At 31.6% G+C, this 25,011-nt stretch overlaps 2 protein-coding genes and 1 long non-coding RNA gene across 4 annotated transcripts in view; all 3 read left to right on the plus strand.

Moving 5' to 3' along the window:
- LOC144837830 (rRNA N(6)-adenosine-methyltransferase ZCCHC4-like) overlaps positions 1-16,141 on the plus strand; it is a 29,506-nt gene extending 13,365 nt beyond the window's left edge. The window contains exons 10-12 of the mRNA XM_078693104.1: positions 985-1,114; positions 12,926-13,252; positions 15,265-16,141. Of these exons, the coding sequence (XP_078549230.1) occupies positions 985-1,114; positions 12,926-13,252; positions 15,265-15,283 (476 nt within the window). The 3' untranslated portion in view covers positions 15,284-16,141. The remainder of the gene's footprint in view (positions 1-984; positions 1,115-12,925; positions 13,253-15,264) is intronic.
- Positions 16,142-20,957: 4,816 nt separating this feature from the next.
- On the plus strand, positions 20,958-22,331 carry LOC144838618 (uncharacterized). The gene is made up of 3 exons (XR_013611670.1): positions 20,958-21,032; positions 21,256-21,811; positions 22,158-22,331. It is a non-coding gene; the product is annotated as an uncharacterized LOC144838618 (long non-coding RNA).
- A 1,911-nt stretch (positions 22,332-24,242) lies between these two features.
- The window catches only part of LOC144837435 (slit homolog 2 protein-like), a 78,193-nt gene continuing 77,424 nt past the window's right edge, over positions 24,243-25,011 (plus strand). For both annotated transcript variants that reach the window (XM_078692534.1, XM_078692536.1), the window contains exon 1: positions 24,243-24,783. In XM_078692534.1, the coding sequence (XP_078548660.1) occupies positions 24,608-24,783 (176 nt within the window). In that variant the 5' untranslated portion in view covers positions 24,243-24,607. The remainder of the gene's footprint in view (positions 24,784-25,011) is intronic.

Below are 25,011 nucleotides of genomic sequence, written 5' to 3' on the forward strand. Positions count from 1 at the left end.
GTGAAGGACCCAAATGTATCAATTGAAACAAACTTTCTGTGATATCCAAGTTCAACAACCAAGCAATACAAATTCCGAACTATCTTTTTTTTTTCAAACTTAAACAAGCTTTATCTTTTTGTTGATGGTCCTGTTCATCAAGTATTTCAATCTGTATTTGATTTTTTATTTTATTTTTTTTCGATAGATGAATAAATGAAATGTAGTCATATGATTTTGAAACACCTGTCTGTTCAAGATTTTTACATCAATTTTGAAGTAAAAATGACTCTGATTTTAAATTTAATGCCCCATTGCAAAATTACAATCAATGACCTATTATATTGCTTAGGAATATAAATCTAAAAGCCTCTAGTGATCCCAGGGTATGGAATTCTCCAAGGGGCTAAAAAAGTGTCAGATAAAATGAAATTGAGAGGTTCATTCAATTAATCAATGTATGTTTAAAATAATTTCTTCTATCCTATCTCTTTATATCAAATGTTAGACATTTAGTTAGTCATGATAGGTACTGGCCAATTAAGTAGGTCACTATAAAAATGATTAAAGTTTAGCGTCATTAAAGTTTATAGGCCAAGATCTATTTCCTCTCAATGTATGATCTATGAGAAAAATACTTTTTTAAATTATGTAACCATTCTGAAGCTCTGTCTACACTATCAAACTAGTTTGACAAAAAAGTGTGATGTGCCCAAATATGGTAGTGATATGAGATCATCATGTCCATCCATATATGGGCACATCACATTTTGTTGTCACATAAAGTTTGATAGTGTAGACAGAGCTGAGCTGTTCTGTTGTGATTGTCACTTTCTTTTCTTGTCTTCGTAGTATAAAGGATCCATTGTAAGACTTGCAAACAGTGTATACTGCCAAACCATGTCATTTTGTTTTTTTGTCTTCTTAGTAAGGATCCATTGTAAGACTTGGAAACAGTATGCTCAGCCTGCCAAACCATGTCATTTTGTTTTCTTGTCTTCTTAGTAAGGATCCATTGTAAGACTTGCAAACAGTGTATGCTGCCAAACCATAGGTGCAACGAACTCAAGTCTGGCTGTTATATCTGTGGAGAAATGAACCATAAACATAGATACTGCCCTCATAGGGGCAAAAAGTAAGTCTTCATGAAAAAAAATATATTTCATAATCCATTATGTTCATAGTTGTTTATACTATACTACTTTTACTACTATATATATAATATAAGGAGCTGTAGATTGGTGGTTAACATGCTTGCCTTCCAATCCCAAGGTCCAGGGTTCAATCCCTTCCTAGTGCCAGGGTTGTAACTCAACTCCACTCCCTAAGCCTCAAATGAGACTTAGTTTATAAGCATGATAAACTATAAAATAGTTTATCCATCCTGTAATTGGCGAGTTTGTGCTTGTTGTTGATGAGTATTAAAAATAAATTTTTAAAATGATGATAATACTATATTACTGTTTTATGTAATTTAAATTTTTTTAAATTAAACACTTTTTTTTTAAAAGTATAGAAAAATACACTGTATTTATTGTCTTATTAATAAACATTTTTATTCAAGATAGATAAATCAAGTCTACTAGATTTAAATATTATGATGTTGTAGTGTAAATACCTCAGAATAGAGAGAGAATAGATTCCTGTCCTGGTTTTTTTATTTTACGAATAGTTTAGGTTGTAAATTCTAAATCATGCTGTGGTTATTAAACGTAAAACGATTAATTTTCATACTAATTCATAAAATTAATTTCCACGTCGGCAAATGTAAAGTTGTTCATGTTGGGTTTATTAAACCCAAATGATTGCATGTTCAAATTAATAAAGGCCAATTTATTTGTGTTATTAAAGCAGTTTGGAAATATGTTTACATGAAAAAATTTGACACAAATTATTTCACCTTTGTGGTTTCTTTATTTCACCCTGATGAAGAATTATCGTTATCCAAAAGCTTGACATTGTCTTTCTGGCTGTTTTACTTTATTGTTTTTATTCATTTTTTTTTTATTGTAAATAGAGCTACTGATACCCACAGCATTGTAATTTTCAGGTGTTTTTTTATTTGGATTTTTTATATAAAATTCAAATTTGTTGGGGCATGTTTTAAGCAAATGAATGCATGTAAAAGTAATAAAACACAAATTCAGTTATGTTTTTGTAAATAGAGCTACTGATGCCCACAGCATTGTAATATTCAGGATTTTTTTTATTAAGATTTATTTTTTTTATAAAATTCAAATTTATTAGGGCATGTTTTAACCAAATTAATGCATGTAAAAGTAATAAATTCAGTTATGTTTTGCGATTAAGTTCAAATTGATACCTGTGTGTAACATACTCAAGCAAAAACTGTTTTTTAGTGAACACTCACTATAAGCAGGAAACAACATCGGTGAGAAATTAATAATTCATCTCAAAATGACCTACATGTCAAAATCATTTTGATGTTTTATGAAGAGAATCTTCTCGGTCAAGGTTGAGTTTTTCCCCTTGAAAATTATTTTCCAAAAAACAGTTTATGTTGTAACTTGATTATTATTAATTGATTAAATTGTTATCATGCATGTTTGTCTTTTGTTTGTTTGTTTGTTGTTTTATTTGTATTTAGGCATTCTATATATAACTTTAAAAACAGAAACTTGTTTATCAAAATGGTGTTATTGCACTTCGGTTGTACTACGAGAATATAAATATGGATGTTAAAAATGTATTTATTTATATATTTACATACTATATATATTATTTATATACTGTATATATCATGAAGTAAACATTTATTTAATTTATTATTATTATATTATTTTATTCAGGCAAAGGCTACATTTTACAATATATAATACAAATCAACAAATTAAACAAACACATTGAAAGGATAAAATATAAAATCATAGTGACTAGCTCCCAGGAAAAGCACAACAGTAGCCTAAGCCACTATCACCAATTAGGTGTGTACCTCCAACCAATGACTACCAAATAACTCATACAAATAATATAAACAACATAGATGATGATTTAAAGTTAAAATCTTTACTTAATTATATTAAGCCTGTCTGAAACGATCAGCCATTGCACACAGACTCACTGGATAACTGATGAAATTCTCTCCAATGTCTCTATAGTCAATTTTGACTGAAGGATGCCTGATGATGATGATAGTTTTATATATGTAAATGTTTATTTTCTTTAATATTAGTTGGTGATTTATTAATGTAATATAAAACTTGAAAAGACAGATCATCAATGCAATCACAAAGTATGAAATTAATATTCATATCAATCATTATTAAAGATACAGTTAATAATCTACGTAATTATTTTGCTTTAATTTAATACGAAACGTAATGTGAATTGCTAATGCCGGACACTCCTAATGCTTTGCCTCGTGAGAATCCCATGTGAAATATTTAATGAAAAAATACATGTTAATATCCCGCACGATTACAATTGTAGACATACAGTCGGTTTAATTAAATAACTATGTGGCATCTATGATTGCGAAAAATTAGAGCAGCCATCATCGGTAGCGGCAAAGCTTATTGGAGAAGATTTGTTTGTCAGACATTTTCTTAGCCATGGAAAAGTTAACTGCTCCATTCATATCCTGAGGGAATTTGATGTCTCTCCCTCGGGAATAGGAGGATAGATTCTAGTGGTCTGATTGAATTTCACAGTATTTCCTGGTGGATTTTTCTATTTTCTTGATGTGGTTGTATTAATCATGCTTTACTTGGATAATGAACTTGTATTAATTATGATAGTTGTTATGGTTAGGGTGTTCAGTATATTAATGAACTGAACTTTTGATATGTACGACTTTTAATTAACTGTATTTTTTTCTAACCATGTCTGGCATCTGGTAATGTCATTCAAAACTGATGCTAAATGAACCCTTGGAAAAATATAGATTGCTTAGCTGAATTATTATGTCTTTAAAATTAATTTATTGCTTCAGAATATAATCATATTTCTCTAGCATTAGTACTGATTGGATGGTGGTTGTTGTTATTGCTTACCAATCCTTGAATGCTGGGTTCAAATCCTGACTAAGTACCAGAAATGTTCTTATAGCAAATATAATGCTATTAACAATACAGGTTAGAAAAGTGTAAGTTAATTCCTTATTTAATTCACCAAATATTATTACATATTGTACATCGAATGTGTTCGTTTTTGTTCGTCGTATACAACTCTTTTTTTTTGCTGTCATTATCTTGGCAATGAAATCTACATTATGTGTCATAGAAAAGCTTACAAAAACATTGCACCCTTGAAATGGTAATTGCAGAGTGCCAAATCATATCAAATATACATCGTTTAACACCAATTCCCCCTTGTTCACATTTAACAAAATGATAACTCACAAAATAAAACCAATGATTGCTTGCTACATAAGTTCTGAACCTGCTTCCCATGGACGTGATGAATTGTGGGATAAACACGGGACCTCCTTAATCAGATCATTTATCTAATTATCATTTGGCTGACGAAGCATGTTGTATTGGTTTGAGTTTTGATGGGATGCTTCCTCCACTACTTTTGAACACCAGGTGAAGGCCAATGTACTGCTTTAGGCCTTGATCATATCCTACTACTTTAACACCCTAATATTTATATAAGATAAAAACCCCTTGTCATACAAACAAATTATCCATCTTGTTAATTTTTTTAGAAGAAATGTAATTGATCATTAACATTTTTACCTACCAATTACAAAGTTCAAATCCTACCATTGTCACAGTAAACATTTTTTTCTTGTGACAAAAATCAATGCCATTAATACCAAAGTACAAGTTTATTTCTCTTGCATTTTTATGATTACTATAGTTTAAAATTTCACTTTGATCAAATCATTTAATACTTTAATACAACTCCATTAAATTTCTTAAGATCTCTTGTGGTGAGTATAGTCTACAACATTATGATCAATATTGTAGGCCAAATATACTTGTAAGCAAAGGAACAGTTTTCCACCACCTATTATATGTAACATTTATTCTACAACTATAGGTTCAAATTAGTGGTTTTTTTTTACATGAGTCACAAATATATATCCAAGCAATGAGTTAATATAACTAAAAATATGCATGCCATTACATTTGTATTTATTTTTGTAATACATTTTGGGATTAAATTTGTGATTAATTTAATTAAAATTGTGGCAGATGAGGCTTCTGGGTAAAATATGAGTGATTTAACGATCTACGTCTCTCAAATTTTAATCTCTCTTTCAATCCGGTATTTAATACTCATCCTATGGGTATAATCCTCCACGCTTTTAGTTTTATAATATATGTCATAATATTGTGTAAATATCGGTTTATGTTTGCATAGTCGAGTCATGTGGTTTGAGTTGTCTAATCCCAAGAGAGAACGCTGCCAGGGTTTGTTAGTCGTCGAAGACAGATATGACGCTGTTTTGAGCGGAGTGTTCTTCCGTTATGTGAATATCATAACAGTATACAAGTATACCTTATCATTACTCATGTCATTTTCAGACCATTGAATCATGAGCCAGTTTTATATATATATATAGTATACAACATTTTAAAATTTGAATATGTCTGTAATTATTGAAGTCTGAAGAATATTGGTTTTTTTCCTATAGTTTGAAAAAAAACATATTTAGTGATATATTCATTGTGCACTTTGCATTCTGGAATTAGTTTGTTTGTTTGTTTGTTTTATTCGGTACTCAAGAAATACAACAAAAATACCAGGATGACCCATAAAGCTGAAACAGCTTAATTCCAATGGGGTCCTTTAAACAAGCAAGTTAGATAATAATGTGTACATTATAAATGCATACTAATACAGTAAACAGAAACATCCATATACAATATACTATCATCATATAGTATATTTAGTGTGTACAGTTTTGTATTGTTAAGACAGTAATAATATTATTATTAATATTTGCTCCATGGTTAACCAAAATAGACATATTCCTATTCTATTTTAATGATCAAGTCATTAAAATGAAAGCACTCAGAAACTGAGTGAAGTACTTGACAAAATATTGCCACAGAGGGTGCATGTTGATATTTCGGCCCATGTTAAAAGAATAAAAAAAATGTATTGGAGAAGTTATTAATGAACCGATTTTCTTGAATTTCAATATGCATGTTCTGTAAGAATATACCTATTTACACCAAAATATTCAGTATGATAACTTGAAAAGTGTAGGTGCTTAGTATCGTGCTAACAAACAAACAAAGCAAGTACTATACTACTATATAAAAATCTATTTAGTTGAGTAATAAGTTGAAACGAGAGGTTACTTTTTTCAATTTAAAGAGTCACTATTTCATATTTAATTTTTTAATTTTATTTCTTTATTTAATATAACATTTTTAAGACCAGTTCATTCTAAAATGAATTAATGTAAAAATACATACACAACATTTGTCATACTCAAAATTCATTAAATACATTCTATAGACTAAAGTTGTGTTAGTTTAAAATTATTGTAACTTCAATTAATAGCTTGTTCACCTACTGTGTAATTTAATTTCTTGGCATATTAAAAATCATCCTACTCAAGAAGAAATTAAATTAAGAATACATTTTTTATTTCAAAGTTTTAAGTGTATATTAATTAAATTTTCATCAGACTTCATTTTAAAAAGTTTCTAGTGAATCTGAGTGTTTTTTTAATTTAATTTCCAGGACCACTTAAAGGAGGGTTTTCAATTATTTTAACTCCATTTTTCAATTACCGGTGTGTGTGTGTGTGTATATATATATTGCAGATTATTAGTATTATAGTCTGGTTTTATTCAGGGTAAACAACCACCATGTCAAGAAATATTTTATGTGAAGATCAACATACAAAAAATGCAATATTCTGTTTATAATAATGCGATATATCTTTTGCCAAATGACAAATAGTCAATTGAATAAATTTCATGTTACATTGTAAAATTTATTTTATTTATTTATTTATTCAACTTTGTTTTACAAGGGTAGCCCAAACAGCTTACTACAGCAATAAAGAGGCCCTCTAAAAAACAATTCAACAATATACAAACAACATTCAAACATAAAGATACAAGAGGATTCATAAAGTTAAAATTCTCAAACAGATTTAAAAAGTTAATGTACAATAAATTAGAAAAATGCTAAAATTCATTAAAAAATGAAACTTTAAACTTTAAGTTTTTTATGCTCAAATGGATTATATCTATGTATAAAATTTCCGATAATAAATTCAGATTATTGTTTGATCATCATTCACAAATGATGTGGAATTTATTGTAATTTACTGGGCGTCAAAATTGTCAACTTCACGTCGTCTGCTTGTTTAACAGACGACCTATGACGCACTTAAACGACAAAATATGCTACAGTATCCGACCCATAGTCACCATCGTGAGTATTGTATAGCCATTTTCGACATTCCTCTCTCAGTTTTAGTGGCATTGAGCTTGGCCATCAGGTGAACGTAACGAGATTGAATGGGCGTGTGCCGCAAATGAAACTAACCAACCGCAATGATCTTTCTATTTCGTGTTTATTTGTTTATAGTTAAATTCAATTATTACTTTTGAAGTTTGAAGTCTGTTGCTTAGTTTAAGAAGTTTATATCAACTTCTGTCATTCTTATATTTTAGAAAATGTTATGATGGTATGGTAGCTTGGTGATTTACATGTGTGCACTACCAATTCCTGGTTCTTTGGTTCAAATCCCATGGCTTCATCACATTTATATCAACTTCTGTCATTCTTATATTTTAGAAAATGTTATGATGGCATGGTAGCTTGGTGATTCACATGTGTGCACTACCAATTCCTGGTTCTTTGGTTTAAATCCTAAGGATTCATCACAATGCCAGGATTATTCTCCAATGCAAAATCTAGTGTCTTAATTCATATAAAGTTACTTTAAATTTATCAATGGTTCTAAACTCACGATCGGTATCATTTATTATTGCAAAATATGATTTTGATATACAAGTCAGTGTTTAATTGGAATCAAATGTGAAGATGACAATAACAGATAACAAGCTATTATCAATATGAAATTAATTACTCTATCATCCGTTATAAACATCTGCAACGAATCACAGTCTTTTATTTCCGTTTGGTAAGACAATTTTTTGGAAAGTATTTGATATTGTCACCCAAAATTGTCACCCACAGTTCCCAAAAATCAATTCTTCCATTGTTTGTTTTATTCTTTAACTCCATTGTGTACACAATCTTGTTACTTTTACAAAATCTCTTTGCAAAAACTTTTGACACCAGATTTTGTCAGCAATACCATTATTGTTAGTTACTTTTGCAAAATCGTTTTTGCGGAAAATGCTTATGGTAAAGTTCAAATGTACTAATGGCAAAGAGTAAACAAATTTATCAATAATAAGGCTTCTTTATACTTGTTAGAAATCACTGATCACTCTTCATAGCCAATCAGCTATTAAGAAACATTCTATTTAACCAATCAAGCGTGCAGATCTATTTCTAACAGTAAATCAATGTCGCAAATGGGACTTATGTTTTATATGTTTGCTCAATGGTGCGAAGCGTTGAAGTAGTTCTGTTTATTTGCTTCTGTTGAAATAAACTGTAGTGATGGATTGTTTATGGATTTCGGAGTTTTTGTAAATTTACTACAGGCACAACGACCAAGTTCTGTATTTATTTACGTTGACGTTAAAACGATTAATTCCTTGGTTATGTTTGTCAGGTTAAATTCCATCTGCTAACTGAATTGGTTTTAAAGAGAATATTTCTTCAAGCCTTTCCAGAATCCAAGATCTATGAAAACCCTGGTTCATGCTGACTCTAATAAATTAATATCAAGCAATTGACTTAATGAAATAAGCCCTACTTAATTTTACGGTATATTTTGATTGACAAAGACAATATGGTTTTTAAAACCGTATTTTGTAAGAATGGTATTTTCTTGCCAACAGAAATCGGTCTGTTAAATAAACCACCAAAAAAAGAACTGGTCTTAAGTACGGTTTTAATCCGATCTCGGTTGAAAAAAACTGTTTGTAAAAACAGTTTCCGCTGAAAACAATTTTTAGCTGCAATGCAATCACGGTCTCAACTTGATCTCAGAAGGTCACTGAATGGAGTGAGTAAAAAATTAGGCTGCAACATGATTTTTGTTTTAACAAATCACCAAAAACCGGTTTCCAATAAAACTGTTCTTTTGTTTTTTGTCTATAGAAACATGCCCTTATTCTACTGTGTATAATTTAAAATGTTCTTAATATTCAGATTAGAAATAACTTTAGTTAAAGTAGATCAAAATGTTGAATTAACTTAACAGTATCAAGTTCATGTCGTTATTTGGAATAACACTTTTTTTACACCAGCTATCGTGTGTCCTATTTAATTAGCATTACCTCATTATTACAGTATAGACTTTGCTTACAAATCTGTGTATCAATTCGTTCCCTCTGAACTGTGAAATTGGTGATTGTCTGAACAAGAACTAATGTAGACTATATCTACCCACACAGATATCACTTGTTTTTTATCAGTTTGTTCTTCTATGTTCTTGTATGTTAATAATTACATACATTTCTGGATTACTGAGATATAGCCAGTATATACCAACCCACCCACTCATAAAGGGAAATTGTTTACTGATATTTATGTAATTGATTTAGTTGACGTCATCTGGTTTTGGTTCTGTGGCAATACATTTCTAGACTTTTATTACATACAGGAGATTAAATTAAGATTTAAACTTTATGTATCTATTCACATTTATTATGTTTAATGTGAAACATTATCTATTTCAACAATATGTCTACTTTATTACCAAGTGGCGCTGTAGCTTGGTAGTTAACGTGCCTTCCAATCCCAAGGTCCTGGGTTCAATCCCAAGCTAGTGCCAGGGTTCATTCCTGACCTGATGTAACTCACGACTCTTTCAACTCCACTCCCTAAGCCTCAAATGAGACTTAGTTTAGAAGCACGATAAATTATAAAGTATAAAATAGTTTATCCATCCTGTAATGACGAGTTTGTTCTTACAGTTGGATTTTTTTTTTAAAGTTTATTTCTCCATATAACTTCTACTAGGTTTATTTCCATATAAAATAATTATTTGGTAGAATCAGAAACTCTCCATTGCACCAAATTGGTGTTCATGATTTTACTCATGACTTCAGTCATTCCACTTCCTTCCTCAGTGCTGTCTTTTCTTCAAGATGTTGGCCTACATGTCAGATCATCAACAAAATTTACAAAATTGATTAAAGATGTACAACAACACTAACAAAGCTAAACATGTTTGTTGCGGAGAGACAGTTATAGATATTTCATGTTTATGTATCATGAATAGGCGTACTTATATTTTGATTTTTCAAGTGTGTTTCTACTTCCTTTTTTATAAAATAAAAGTCCATTTACTTAGTCTATTAAACATGTATTGTCCCCCTGAAAAAATAATTCTTAAAAATGTTTGGTTGAATATGCCATTTTGATGTCACATAACAGTTATCCACTTCGACCAAAAATTGGATTTTAAAAAAATTATTTACCTGAAAAAATTTAATTTAAAGCAAAAAATAGTCAAATTGGCTGCCAGCCAATGGGTTTTTGGTTGAATTTAACCATTTATTTTGTTATTTTATAGGTGGAAACATTATTTTTTTTCATTTTTTTTCTATGGAAGTGATTAAATGTATTAAAACTACAAAATAGCCTATTTAAAGTCTTGATTAAATTAATCTTTATTTTTCATGTTTTTGGGGAACAATACTGTACATCTTTAGAATAGAAAGGATACAATTGAAGTCCAGATTAACTATAGTACTGTACAGTATATGGTTGTGTCTGAACATATAAAACTGCCCAGTGTGTAAAACATTTATCCCTACACATCTGACAATTCATAACACCAAGGAAGATCACTTCCTTGATAACACCCATCAATGTCAAATGTTCTAGACAAAAATTATCCCAGTAGCATAATAGAATTGGAATTTTTTAGTAAATTTTCAGCAACAGAACTCTATAAACAGCTGAAATATTTCCAGTTACTTTTTTTTTTATTTTTCCCTGGAAATACCTCTTTATTAAGTGCCAGTTGTTTTCACATCCGAAATTTCTCTCCCAAATTCACATAATGTAGAAATTCATGGTATCCTGTTTGTGAGGGGTCAAATTGACTTCCTTCGTAATTGTGTTTGCCTTCACAAAAGTGATAGCAATTTGTGTGATACCAAGCATGTCGATTTAGCCTAGTATGTGTCGGTTATTATTTTCGTCTTGGTGCTAATATAATTAGTTTGATCGCTTAAACTCTATCTACACTATCAAACATCATGTGACAAAAAAATGTGATGTTCCCATATATAGACATGATGATGTCATATCACTACTATATTTGGGCACATCACACTTTTTTGTCAAAACAGTTTGATAGTGTAGACAGAGCTTTAGAAACGCTATGATAATATTCAGGTTTTTTCCTTTTTGTACTCATTTATATTGTGATTCTAGATTCATGTTTAATTAATATGTGTTTATAATAATATTGAAAACATATACAATAATTTCATACTTGTTCTGTTGATTTTATGTTATCTTGATACCTGAATTAATAATACTGTAATGTAATACCAATTTGTATTACACTTACAGTATATTTATACAGGTATAAGAAATGTCACTATATTCTTTCATCATAAATATACAAGAGTCTTTACACTGACTGAGTTCAATTTCTCGTTGTCTTGTGCCTGTGTACAAGGGTGTATGACACGATCAAAGTTTTCTTGAGTTCAAACCAAGTCATATGATTTCTTAACTAAAAATAACAGTTCCAAGACAAGGTATAAAGATTCACAGAAAGCGTCACTTCCATACCATAAATAGAAAGAGCTGTTTATAACAATTAAATTGTATCCAAGAGATGGTCTTCTTACCTAACCTACCTATTCCCATTGATGTACATTGTCATTGTTTTATTCAATTGTAATGTTTTCTTTACCGCTAGTTACCACCATGACTATCTGATTACCCAGAGTTCCCGCGAGAACCTCATCATTCAGCACCCCTTAGCAACAGCCACCTAGCAATACGATTTTAACAACAGGGTCAATTTTTTAACAGCTATCAAATCTTGTTAGGATGTCATGTCGTTCGTCGGGTCTGGTTTTTTTTGCATGTTGACACATGTATGCGCACCTGGTGGTTTTTTGTATATTCTGCGTTTTTTCAAAATCTTGATTATGAATAAACTTTGTAACATGGTAGGCTATTCCTTCTTAAGAGAAGAAAGTGGGGTTAGGATGGTACGTTGCTTTTTTGTTCAATGGTGGAAAGTTGAATGCAAAATACACTAGTGAAGAAATGATATATCCAATCAAGTCAGGTTGGTTGATAAATATTTTGTAGCAACTTCAATCAGGCTCCTGAAGAAAAATAATAGAGTAATTTATAATCTAATTCCATCATAATTTATTATTGTTCATTCAGTACTTATTGTAAATTATTTATTAAATATATATAGTTATTGTTATTTGATATCATAAATAAAGAGATTGTTATATATTATTTATATATTACATATATATGACTTTTGATATAGTTATTGTTACTTCAAAATCGTAATTACAGTTGATAAACAATTATTACTGTATAATAATAATCGTATTTTATTATATAATATATATTTTTAATTGTAATTGTATGTTGTATGTGATTAATGGAGATGTTAATATTAATGTTAAATTTTTTTATTATATTATTTATCCAATTTTTGCTATAAATTGTCACGATTGTTGTAATTCAGTTTATTTTAACTGCAAGAACAATTGAAATAAATAAACCTTGAAACCTTCATTATTATAATAATATGTTAAAAATGTCATTATTATACACATGTAAATATATATGGTAGGCCCTACCTGTAAAAACAAATCAACAAAAATATTATTCATAACATTCAACTTATGGTAGTTTGTGGTTGTCTTTTCAGGTTTGGTGGAAAGAAAAGGAAGTTTGACAGTTTGTTAAACGATCCAGGTGAAACACTTGTAAAACAAAACACAGAGCAAGCTAGCAGCAAGCCAAAAATGAGTGATACAAACGACGCAGACTTTCAAGAAACAACTTCACTGAAAAATAATTTAGAACAGGCACCTTGTTATAACAAGGATAATTGTGTATCAATAAAGAAAAACAGTGTGAACATTACAAAAGTAGGCCAGAGATCCAGGACTGCATTTGTCAACGTATCTAAACGACCGTTAAAGCACAAGGTGTCAGCTAGTAAACGGTTCAGAAGGAAAAAGATTCTTCAGTTGTGAGAAAGAACTCTCCTTTTTTTAAATCTTGTTTATGATTTTTGAAAAAGAGATACTGTAGTTAATTTATTTTAAATATTACTGAATATATGATATCAATCTATGGGTTGTCTAATGAATAGTTATAAGGAGAACAATAATGGCAGTGTTCTCCACAGTTCTCTGGTGAAGACTTATAAGGAGGACACTAATGGCAGTGTTCTCCACAGTTCTCTGGTGAAGACTTATAAGGAAAAACAATAACGCCAGTGTTCTCCACAGTTCTCTGATAAAGGCTTATAAGGATGACAATAATGCCAGTGTTCTCCATAATTCTCTGGTGCAGGCTTATAAGGACAATAACGCCAGTGTTCTCCACAATTCTTTGATGAAGGCTTATAAGAAGGACAATAACGCCAGTGTTCTCCACAATTCTCTGATAAAGGCTTATAAGGAGGACAATAATGCCAGTGTTCTCCACAGTTCTCTGGTGCAGGCTTATAAGGACAATAACGCCAGTGTTCTCCACAATTCTTTGATGAAGACTTATAAGGAAAACAATAACGCCAGTGTTCTCCACAGTTCTCTGGTGAAGGCTTATAAGGAAAACAATAACGCCAGTGTTCTCCACAATTCTCTGATAAAGGCTTATAAGGACAATAACGCCAGTGTTCTCCACAATTCTTTGATGAAGGCTTATAAGAAGGACAATAACGCCAGTGTTCTCCACAATTCTCTGATAAAGGCTTATAAGGACAATAACGCCAGTGTTCTCCACAATTCTTTGATGAAGGCTTATAAGAAGGACAATAACGCCAGTGTTCTCCACAATTCTCTGATAAAGGCTTATAAGGAGGACAATAATGCCAGTGTTCTCCACAGTTCTCTGGTGAAGGCTTATAAGGAGGACAATAACACGAGTGTTCTCCACAGTTCTCTTATGAAGATTTAGGAAGACAATAATTCCAGTGTTCTCCACAGTTCTCTGGTGCAGGCTTATAAGGACAATAACGCCAGTGTTCTCTACAATTCTCTGATAAAGGCTTATAAGGAGGACAGTAATGCCAGTGTTCTCCATAATTCTATGGTGCAGGCTTATAAGGACAATAACGCCAGTGTTCTCTACAGTTCTCTGGTGAAGGCCTATGGACAGACAATAATGCCAGTGTTCTCCACAGTTCTCTGGTGAAAGTTTATAAGGAGGACAATAATGCCAGTGTTCTCCATAGTTCTCTGATAAAGTCTTGTAATGAGGACAATAACAAGCTTTTAACACCAATATTCTACACAGTTTTTTGAAGAAGCGTCCAAATGCTAATGTTCCTCAAAGTTCTCTGGATCTCAACAGTATCTCTGGATTCTTTTTGGCCATTTCTTCCGGCCATTTCGTCTGCCCTTATACAATGATTTCAGTTAAAGACAGAACCTAAATTCATTTTGAATCATTGCTTTATTTAGTTTTGTCACATTTAATACTCCAAAAGATCCATGATGAATTGTTGCCAATACAGAACATATTTCGGATCATTTCGGATGTTGATAAACACTCGCCAATTTATGTTTTATGGACAGGCAACACTACACATGCCTCATGTAACAGGTATTGTTTTGCAAATTTATTGTATTGCAAATGGGTGAAATCGGATCATAACGTTGTATTTCCCATTGGGAGTCAGACTTTAAATACAAGTGTTCACTGTCCTTTCACTGTAACATTTACTATTTATGTTCAATTTGTTGCAAAGTTGAGTTACTTCAAGATTGTATGTAGAACTTTGATTTAAGATTCAGCTTCTGATTAATCAATAGTCTGTTAAGCCTATTTGCCACCGTTAGTTTGTGTGCATGCGTAGAGAGGGATTTGGAAGATTGAAACATGAATACGCATGCGTATAAGCTGACGCTTTCGATTCGCGCGTAAAAATTCGCCTAGTGCAAAATCGGCTTTATGTCAATACTGTAGTAGGCTTATTTATTATAATTTTACAAAATGTTCAGATTAGTTGAAAGGTTCATCTGTTTATGTTGGCAGCTCTTTTGATGCCGTCTAACCACCACATACGGAGTTCTCCAGATGTAATGTAATGATGCCTGGAATTTGCACGTTTTCTGAATCATCCCTTGGATCTACAATAATTTCTCCCAGTTGCATGAAACTTTTTTGTAACAGTTCTCAAGAAATCAGGTAGAATTATAAATGATATTTCTAGCTGAAACTGTGTTACTTTGTTTTACTTAAATATTCACTTTATATCACTAAAAGCCAATCGAAAAGTATATAATATAACTTTCACAGTTCACCTTGAGTTTGTAATTATTCTAGCACTTTTGGATGTTATGCACTGTGATAATATAATGTGGTTCTACATTAAATTATTTTACAGAAATAAGATATTAACATTTTGTCTAACATCTTTTTCGTAACATTTATTAATTAAACTTCGCACAGATAAGGTGTCTGGTTTATTTTTTTTTACATACAGTAGTACAAACTGTCTTGCAGTAACTTTGGTATAAAGTGCAATACAAAATTAATGGAAAAACCTGATAAATATCGAACGAACTTCACGATATCTAACAGACTAAAGATATCTTCATCTCACATCAAAGTTTTGTGCGGTAGCCAAATGTCTTGTAACACTATAACATTGCCACCCTTATGTGAATTTAGATGTTAACAATAGTAATTGCTTTGCGTTTAGTACTCTGGTCTATCGAGATATAGTTGGCAAGGAGTCTTCCAATCTATGCCAAGACGACTCTTAACATTGTTGTGGCATCATACAATCATTGTTGATCTTTGAATTCGAAGAATAATAATCGAATTTTAATTTTGAAATGATTTATGTCTGTAATAATGAATGTTTCCAACAGTATTTATGTACTTTATTATATGTTTAATAAAATGTAACTAGTCTTGTAGTCTACTGAACTTACGTTTGTTGGCATTCGGAAAACCATTGCCCACGCATTACGTGGTGGCAAAAATATAGGCCAATGTTACGTCGTAATTCCTGACGCACTTTGTAGTACCTGACGCACTTTTGTAATACCTGACGCACTTATGTAATATCTGACGCACTTTTGTAATACCTGACGCACTTTGTAATACCTGACGCACTTTTGTAATACTTGACGCACTTATGTAATACCTGACGCACTTTTGTAATACTTGACGCACTTATGTAATACCTGACGCACTTTTGTAATACCTGACGCACTTATGTAATACCTGACGCACTTTTGTAATACCTGACGCACTTTTGTAATACCTGACGCACTTTTGTAATACCTGACGCACTTTTGTAATACTTGACGCACTTTTGTAATACCTGACGCACTTTTGTAAACTGACGCACTTTTGTAATACCTGACGCACTTTTGTAAACTGGCGCACTTTTGTAAACTGACGCACTTTTGTAATACCTGACGCACTTTTGTAAACTGACGCACTTTTTTGTAATACTTGACGCATTTGTGTAATACCTGACGCACTTTTGTAATTAATACAGTTACCGCAATTTGTTATCAAGTTGTTGCACTTTGTAATAAATTGAGCTGTCGTGCTTCAGTAAAACTACCTATTGCAAGTGCAATGATTAAAGTGCGATGTAGGCCCTAACACACTGAACACACGGCTTTTGTGAACAAACTAAAATTCAGTTTAGGAACTGTTTCAAATTAAAATGGTATTAAAACAAAAATTATTTTTGGGATTCGGTGGACATATCGCCGAAGGTCTATCAAACTCAAAATTCTTCTTAGTATATAAATAACATTTGCGCTATTTTTACAGATAACGTTCGTGATAATGATGAGTTTTTAAAAATGTACAACCTTGTAAATCAAACGCGCAATGTCAATTACCTCTGACAGACGTATCGTTCTAATCGAATTATTTGATAATGGAACATTACAGCGCTCACCACGCCATTCTTGACCATCGTTTGTCGCCTTTTTAATTTTCTAGGTCGCAGACAACTGATGAAACGCGTTGGGCACTTTTTTTTCTTGGAACGTTTGGAATAAAATAGATTAAAAAGTTGTTTTCCTGCGTGTGTGGATCTAGTACAGTCTATGCTGCTCATCTTTCACTATCTTGTCATCATCAATTAATGTAGACACACTATATGGTAGAGTGATGATTGAAAATTACACCAGTTGATGTGAAACAATAAAATAGGCCTGTATTTATGTAGCCTTATCTTATAAGGTTAAATAAGTTTAATATTTTGCCTTTATTTAATCTACTTATTAGTTCATATAGTCTTACGCTGGTTTCTACGGGCACCCGGAGATTCAGACGTGCGAGAAACAGATGTGGAGAAAACTGGAATCGTAATCCTCAACTGCTCTATGATGAGGGTTAGTTATTTTTATACCTCCATGGTTAGATAATATAACTATACTATTGAATAATATAATCAACGTCACTGTTGTCATCCAAAATCACCAATTAAGTAGAAATGTAAGTAGGTAAGTTGTCGTCAGATGAGCGGCGTTCTTTGTAAGAAATATTTCTTGTTTTAGTCTCTTTTGTTGCTTGAACCACCACTTGTATTCATTCATTCAACATCATTTATACAAAGTAAATCAGTAATATTTTGTAGAAAAATGTTTAACACGCATTTCAAACTGACACATCGCTAGTGTTGTCCCGACTCGTAACCTTCCCCCTTGTTCGATTTGCAAGTTCACATAACTTGAAGAGGAAAATATACATTTTTATATAACACCTAAATAAATTTCTGTCATTTGATTGGACGATTGTGGGTCACATGGCGTGCTATTGTACGCACTATACACCATTTACCATTAGGCCTATATTAACTGTTTAATTTAACTTGTTTCGGATGCCACTATTCGATGGTAGTTTTGATGATTCAAATTGAGTGACTCCATGTCTTATTTGAGCCCCGGAAGGTAACGCCCAAGCCAAGCCCCATTTTACTCGCTGCTAACAACCCACTGTGTTGCTGTATAGTTTAAATGTTTCACCGATTAGCCTCTAAATTATATGAAAACGATAACGATCTGCAGCTGTTTATTATACCATTACCCTAATGTCAAGTTCGTTTGTGTTTCCTCGTTGAACGGTGTTTCTTCTTTATTACTCCTCCAGTTTAAAAAAAAATATAGTAACATTCTTATTGAATAAGTTTTAATTAACCAACATTTTTTTTTTTGTAAAATAAGAAATTACTCACAAGCGTTGGCGTTTCCTCTTTAAATAGTGTTTTATTTTATTATTAATACAGTTAGTTTTATTACTACAGTAAAAATGCTTTTTTAAAAACAAGAAATTGCTCGTGGCAAATCATTGTGTTTCTGCATTTAACAGTATTTTATTTAAAAGTTAAAAGCAAATTTTATTTTAATATGCTTTTTATCTACCGAGTGCTGCTTTTGCATGTCATAACCCAGTGTTTGCTCCCTTTTATCTAAATTAGATTGGATCTAAATTGTAAAGTTTAAAGGCTAGCTGCAGACAAAACATTTTTATTGATCATACATTCCAATAATTATCGATCTATAATTTCCCCGTATGTTTCATTTTCGTTCTATAGCAAAAGGTATCCACCGTATACCAACCATCTTTTTTCACTTTCTTTAGAGAGTTACCAGATATTACATTATGTTAAACTACTGAAAAAAAGTCTGTCTGGTTTTTATAGCAGAATTTTGCCAAATTTTGTATTTGAACATTTTAAGGTAAATTCATGTTTTCTCGTCATGATTTATGTTACACATATTTGATTTATACAGTTAACCAAATATTATATTTAAATGTCATGCCTGTACCCTGAGCTTTAGCCACTTAGTATAACATATTAATTGGAAAGCACAGTAAGTACGATGTCACCTTTTCTGTCGTCGAGAGACAATACAATGCTTTAGCAATGTACTGTTTAACCATCGAAACAATCGGTGACTTTATAAATACATTGATGTGGTTTGACAAACGTTTCTAAATGACCACAATTTAATTAAACGGTATATCTGTTTCCACATTTTTTGTGGTGTCCGGGGTGGTCATCAACCACAGAAATCATTCATCTTGGGAGGTGTTAAATCTACTTTAATGACCTATTTCAATCGGAAACAAACCAAATTTAAAATGATTAGATTAAACTAGTATTTTTACTCTAATTCAATTCAATTTCTTTGTTTTCGGAAATATTTCATTCATATCAACAAACGTACAAACACAAAAAGAAAATTCGCAAACTCTAAGCTTAAATATATAGGATCGGATACTTCTCCCTCTACAATACATTTTTGAGTATAATGTTTGTAAACACAAGCAACAAGAATATTACAACTATTCAACATACGTTGCATGAAACTAGTGTAAATATAGTAGTATAATTTAGTACTTTCAACTATTTTTGTTGTATAAAAGAATATATAAAACATCGCAATATGCAAACAGTTGTGCATTTAATTTTAAATTAATAATTTTGTTGATATAGAAATAAAACGCCGTCAAACCTACCAAAATAATAATTTTTCTAGCTATTTTTTGCTTTCGGCTAGTGTTAGGCCTAAAACTTTGACTTAAACAGTGTTTTGCAAGGTAAATGTTTGAATATTGCGTTTTTCCCCGTTACGTGGGAAGTGTGTCGAACCATTCTGAAGAAGGCATTTAGGGATGTCGGCAAATTTAATAAACGTCTCCGTATCGTGGAATGTTCACAAAAACAAATGATCCGTAAAGGAAACTGTGTTATTAATATCACGTCGTATAAAATGTAATGGTTATTGACTAAGGAATTTGTTTTTGATTTAACAACGAAATTGATCTTTAATTATATAACACCCCACTCAAGATACCTGGGTTACATGACAATGTTTTCTGAATGTCAATGAACCGGCATGAACTGGAAATAGTGAAATAGTCTTATTAGCAAAATAGAGGTAGGCCCCTATAAAGTATCGAATGTAGGCGTAATTGTGATTGTCAACGCCTTAAAGGCCAATGCACATTTTGAATTTGGTTTCGTAAATCTACCGATAGCCACTAGGCCTAATTTTCAAAAAGTTTTAATATTTACTTATTGAGGTCACAGTGTGAACCCAGTTTGCTCCTCTGTTCCGCTACGTGGAATAAGGAATTCCAACGATATCGTGATTTATTACCTGGGTTGTGCGCACTAAATTACTTTAAAAAGTAACTCGTAATTTAAAAGTACAATACAATAAAAGCACGAATATGATAAGGGGGAAATAGACGCTTGACACAAAATATTCAACCTGGCGATGTTCCTTTTGTAAAACAAACTTCTAAATAGGACTTGCACCTGAATTATATTTTTAACTTATTTGTATCTGTACTCCATTTTTATATATTTGTATACATTTTTATCTTTATATAATGTATTTGTAATAATTGCATTCAATTTGACATTTGTTTTATGTGGTTTTTATAATATTACAAGTGAAATAATAATATGTTAATGCTGTGAGTATAGAGAAATCCTAACGTTTGTTCATAATCAGAAAGAAAAAGGCTTAGGCCTAAATACAATCAATGTATTAATGAGACCCTGATGTATCCCCTTAATAATATCTACTATATTATTTAAGTTGTTGAAGGTTCGTAAATAGAGGTCCTATATAAACACTAAACTATATAAGTTTCCTGTTTGCGATCTGTGTATGGCGTCTGAAAGCGTTGGCATGTCAGGAATGTAATTTGCATACCATGTGGTTCTGTTCTAATGCCTGTGACATGGGCGTCGGAAGAAACTTTCATTTTGTAACTGGAAAACGCTATTTTTGAAAATTACAATTAAATATGTAAGTACATTGATGCCTCATTTTTATTCGATAGTTATTAAAACGATTGTTGACGAAATGCGGTATATCAAGCAGCATTAAACGTAGACAATTAGATGTAGACAAACACGTTAGTATGGCGTTCCTATTCAATAGAGTTGTAATTTAAATAGTGTCTTCATTTCAATCAATGTAATGGAATGCGATGAAATAGTGTTGAAGATATGATATTTATATATTTCAGGGGTTCTTCTGTGATTAGCAACCAATGATCTTATGTAGTCCGGAGACGAAGATATTCCTAGTTTCGGAACCTCGCACCACTTGTATCTGGGGGTAGAAGTTATCTAGAATACCAAATTAACTCCTACACCTATATCTACCACGTTATTAGAATTAATCCCACCGGGTTCATAATTTATTCTTCCGCTAACCAAAGCTAACCAAAAGGACCGTCCTCGGGTTATTTTCCTGCTTAACAAGACATTTGATGGGATGACAATAATCGCGTCCAGAAGTTCTTAAATTGAATAACTTACAAAAATAAATAATTGTACAGTATATCGAAACTCCCACACTTATATGAAGAAAAAAGCGTAAGTTTAAGCAAATAAGGTGTGTAATTGACGGTACGGCAGGAAATGAAATATATGTTCTTGCATATAATAACTTGATTATTCTATAATCTCACGTACACCTAAAAGTATGATCACAGCCGGTAGCTATAGTTTCGACGATCGTGCTTAACGTGTAAGATGAAAGAGCTGGACATGCTGGGACCAAATGCTTCGGTATTGCAGGTACAGACACACGGGAACCACATAATATTAAATAAAGTTCGTTAAAATATCATAATTAAATAGTTATGAACTATGAAATTCCATGGTTTTCTGTCGCTATAACCCGGATTTGAATGTTACAGATTACATTATGGCACACACATCCATATTTATATTCATTTGCCAAATGAAATATTACATTTGAAACGACAAATCTGCCTGTTTTTGACGGTACATGCGTACAAATATCTGGAGATAAGTAAAGATAAATAGACATGAGTAACTTAATAATCGTTGCTGTAAATAAAATTGCTATTTGTCCCGTTATCTATATGGAATTAGTATTTTTTTAATTTTTTGTTTGCAGAATTTTGGAAGCAGAATGAAACATCAATTGTAAAGAAATAACATTCACCTGCAAGTATATGGACCGACATGGTAATCGAAAAGGTCTTGGTTTTCTAGATCTTAGTTTTCTAGACACCCAGATTTTACATTTAAAAGGGAACAAAACATACAGGCAGTTTAATTTTTTGGGGGTTTTTTTTCAGAAAAAGAAAAAATATTGTGAAGAAGCAAGTATGGTTTGGAACAAGGCAATATGACGTGAATTACAGGTAAACAAGACAAACTGACTGGAGTTTTAAGATATTACTTACAAAAATGAAGATGATAGTTACCGCCCTCTATAGCATTATTTGCACATTTATATAAATATAAACTTCTAACAAGTTCTTTATTTTATCTTTGACGTTAATTTGTCGATTTTAGAAATATTGTTGAATGTGGTAATCACACACCTGCGCTTAAACACGTCGGCTTCCTTTTGATCTTCCAAGTGAATTATCAATTTTAATGATTTTTACAGGTGGAATGACTAATTTAAAATCACCATGATACTCATTCATAAATTAGACTCGGATTCACACGATTAAATATCAATAATACAAATGTACACAATGAAACAGACAATATCTCTACAAATATTTTCGTCAGAACAGAAACATTATTTATTACGCGTATTAAATAATGAGATTCAGATAGATAAGTTTATAAGTAAACTGATGAAATATTTAAATTCAACTACAGTATTACAATTCAGTATAAGTTAGCACTTTCTGGAGCGCGATGTTAAACAATGATATGAAATACAAGCGCTTATTTGTTGTTCTTAATTCTGGTTATATCTATATTTTATCCAAAACTGGTATTTTATATAATTGATAAAATAACTTCCGGCAAAGTTAAATATTTTTTGTTTTTATAGTAGACTGTTCTTCTGTTTACATTTTGTACAATATTTGCTAACAAACTTTTGTTACGAGCAAATGATGTATCGGTTTATTTTGTGACTAAAAGTGTGTGACTGCAGGGCAAACCCCCAGTTTACTTTTAACATGTCTATCAAGGATTAAATACAGAAAAACAAACATAACACATCCCAACATCAGTCAATCAAATACCTTAGTTAATAAAACATGCAATAATGTGTTGAATTTAGCGACCAGCATTCGGTCATATAACCTGATGTTTTAGACGAGTTTCCCCGGGGGAGAACGCTCCCAACTGACTTCATTCTAGCGTTGTGTAAGCTATTTTACTTCCTTCCTAAGCTTCAATTCTTTCTAGATCATTACACATGATTCGATTCTTTCGTTCTATTCAACTTCAGGTATATTCCCAGGAGATTGTTCAAAGCATACTTTACCATGAAGTTCACCGTTGTTGCTAACAGCAGTTTTTATATATTATAAGAAACGAGAAGACAATCGGCTGGAAAATACAAACATTTGCACAATGGCAAATCCTATTATTTATAATCACGTCATTTAGTTCAATAAGACTGAGATAAATAAAAGTTATATTATTGCAAAGACGAATACAGAGTAAATTGAATTTCGAACTTTATTTCGAAGTTTATAATATCATAGGGCCCAACATTACACATGTATTTGCCTTTAAAGATACATATTAAAATATATGAAACGTTTAAAAATGTGATAAAATATATGGCTTGAAAATGAAGTTATGCACTTTTCACTTTTAAAACGTACACTAAATATATAGACTCGTCCATTTATTCAGAGAGGGGTAACAGGACAATATATTTCAATATTAAATCCTATAAAGTATACTCAATCGTTCAAATGTTTATTCGCCAATAAGAAAATATTGAATTCTGAATAAATTTATGTTGCTACATTTGGAGTGGTACATATTAATCAAGTATACAAGGAATAAACTATTAATGGTAGTCTGCTAATTAATGGACTGTTCCATAATTGGCTGTCAATCTTGAAAAGGACAGGTCACTTGAGGTGGGACTTTCGTTCGTAACGCCTGTTTCTTTTGTTGCACTCAAATTTCAGTCCCCACCTCCCATATTAGTGACGTCATACCGAATGCTGCCAAGAACGACCGATGTTAGTTATTATTAAACATACAAGGAACAGATGAGCAAAGAAGTGCGTGCGAGTCACAATACACGTTTAGTCTATTTTAATATTTTCGTACAAGGATATCACACTAATTAACCGACTAATTAGTAGGAGAAATCGACTGTTTTCGTGGACTTATATACCTGGAATTATTATACTTTCCTGCTGCGATGCTTCACTTGAAAATAAACACTTTATGAGACAAGACATATAAAAGAAAGTGCGATATCTTGGCAAAACATTTTTATTTTGCGATTTACTTTGGAGGTGAACTTATTGGAGTTTCTCAAATCTTGTATATTATCAACTTGTATGCTGCGTATTGTCGCAGTAAAACACTTGGAATTATTTTTCTACCTTTTTGGATATACTTTTCACAATGGATAATAGAAGCTTAACATCTCTTAGGATTATTTTTTTACTTGTTTTATATTTTGTCGGAGTAAATTCTGGACGATGTCCGGATAAGTGCGTTTGCAATGGACCTAATGTTGACTGCAGTCATTCCGGACTCACACGTGTTCCTCGTGGATTACCAATAAATACTGAAAAATTGTAAGTTCAAAATTATGGTAACTGGTTAAAGATTTAATTAGTAATATAATATTTTCAAACGTGTAGATATTTTGTTTCTATTGTATAATAAAGTTGTTTCATATAGACGATCATTTGTGATGGTACCGCAAAGAAACAGTACTATCGTAATTCGCCTTTCTAATTTTTGTCATAATTCTAGAAAAATCATTTCAACCTTGATGATGATAGACCATGGAAGAATTAGGC

This window comes from Antedon bifida, chromosome 3 (assembly GCF_963402885.1).
Source record: "Antedon bifida chromosome 3, ecAntBifi1.1, whole genome shotgun sequence".
Classification (NCBI taxonomy): domain Eukaryota; kingdom Metazoa; phylum Echinodermata; class Crinoidea; order Comatulida; family Antedonidae; genus Antedon; species Antedon bifida.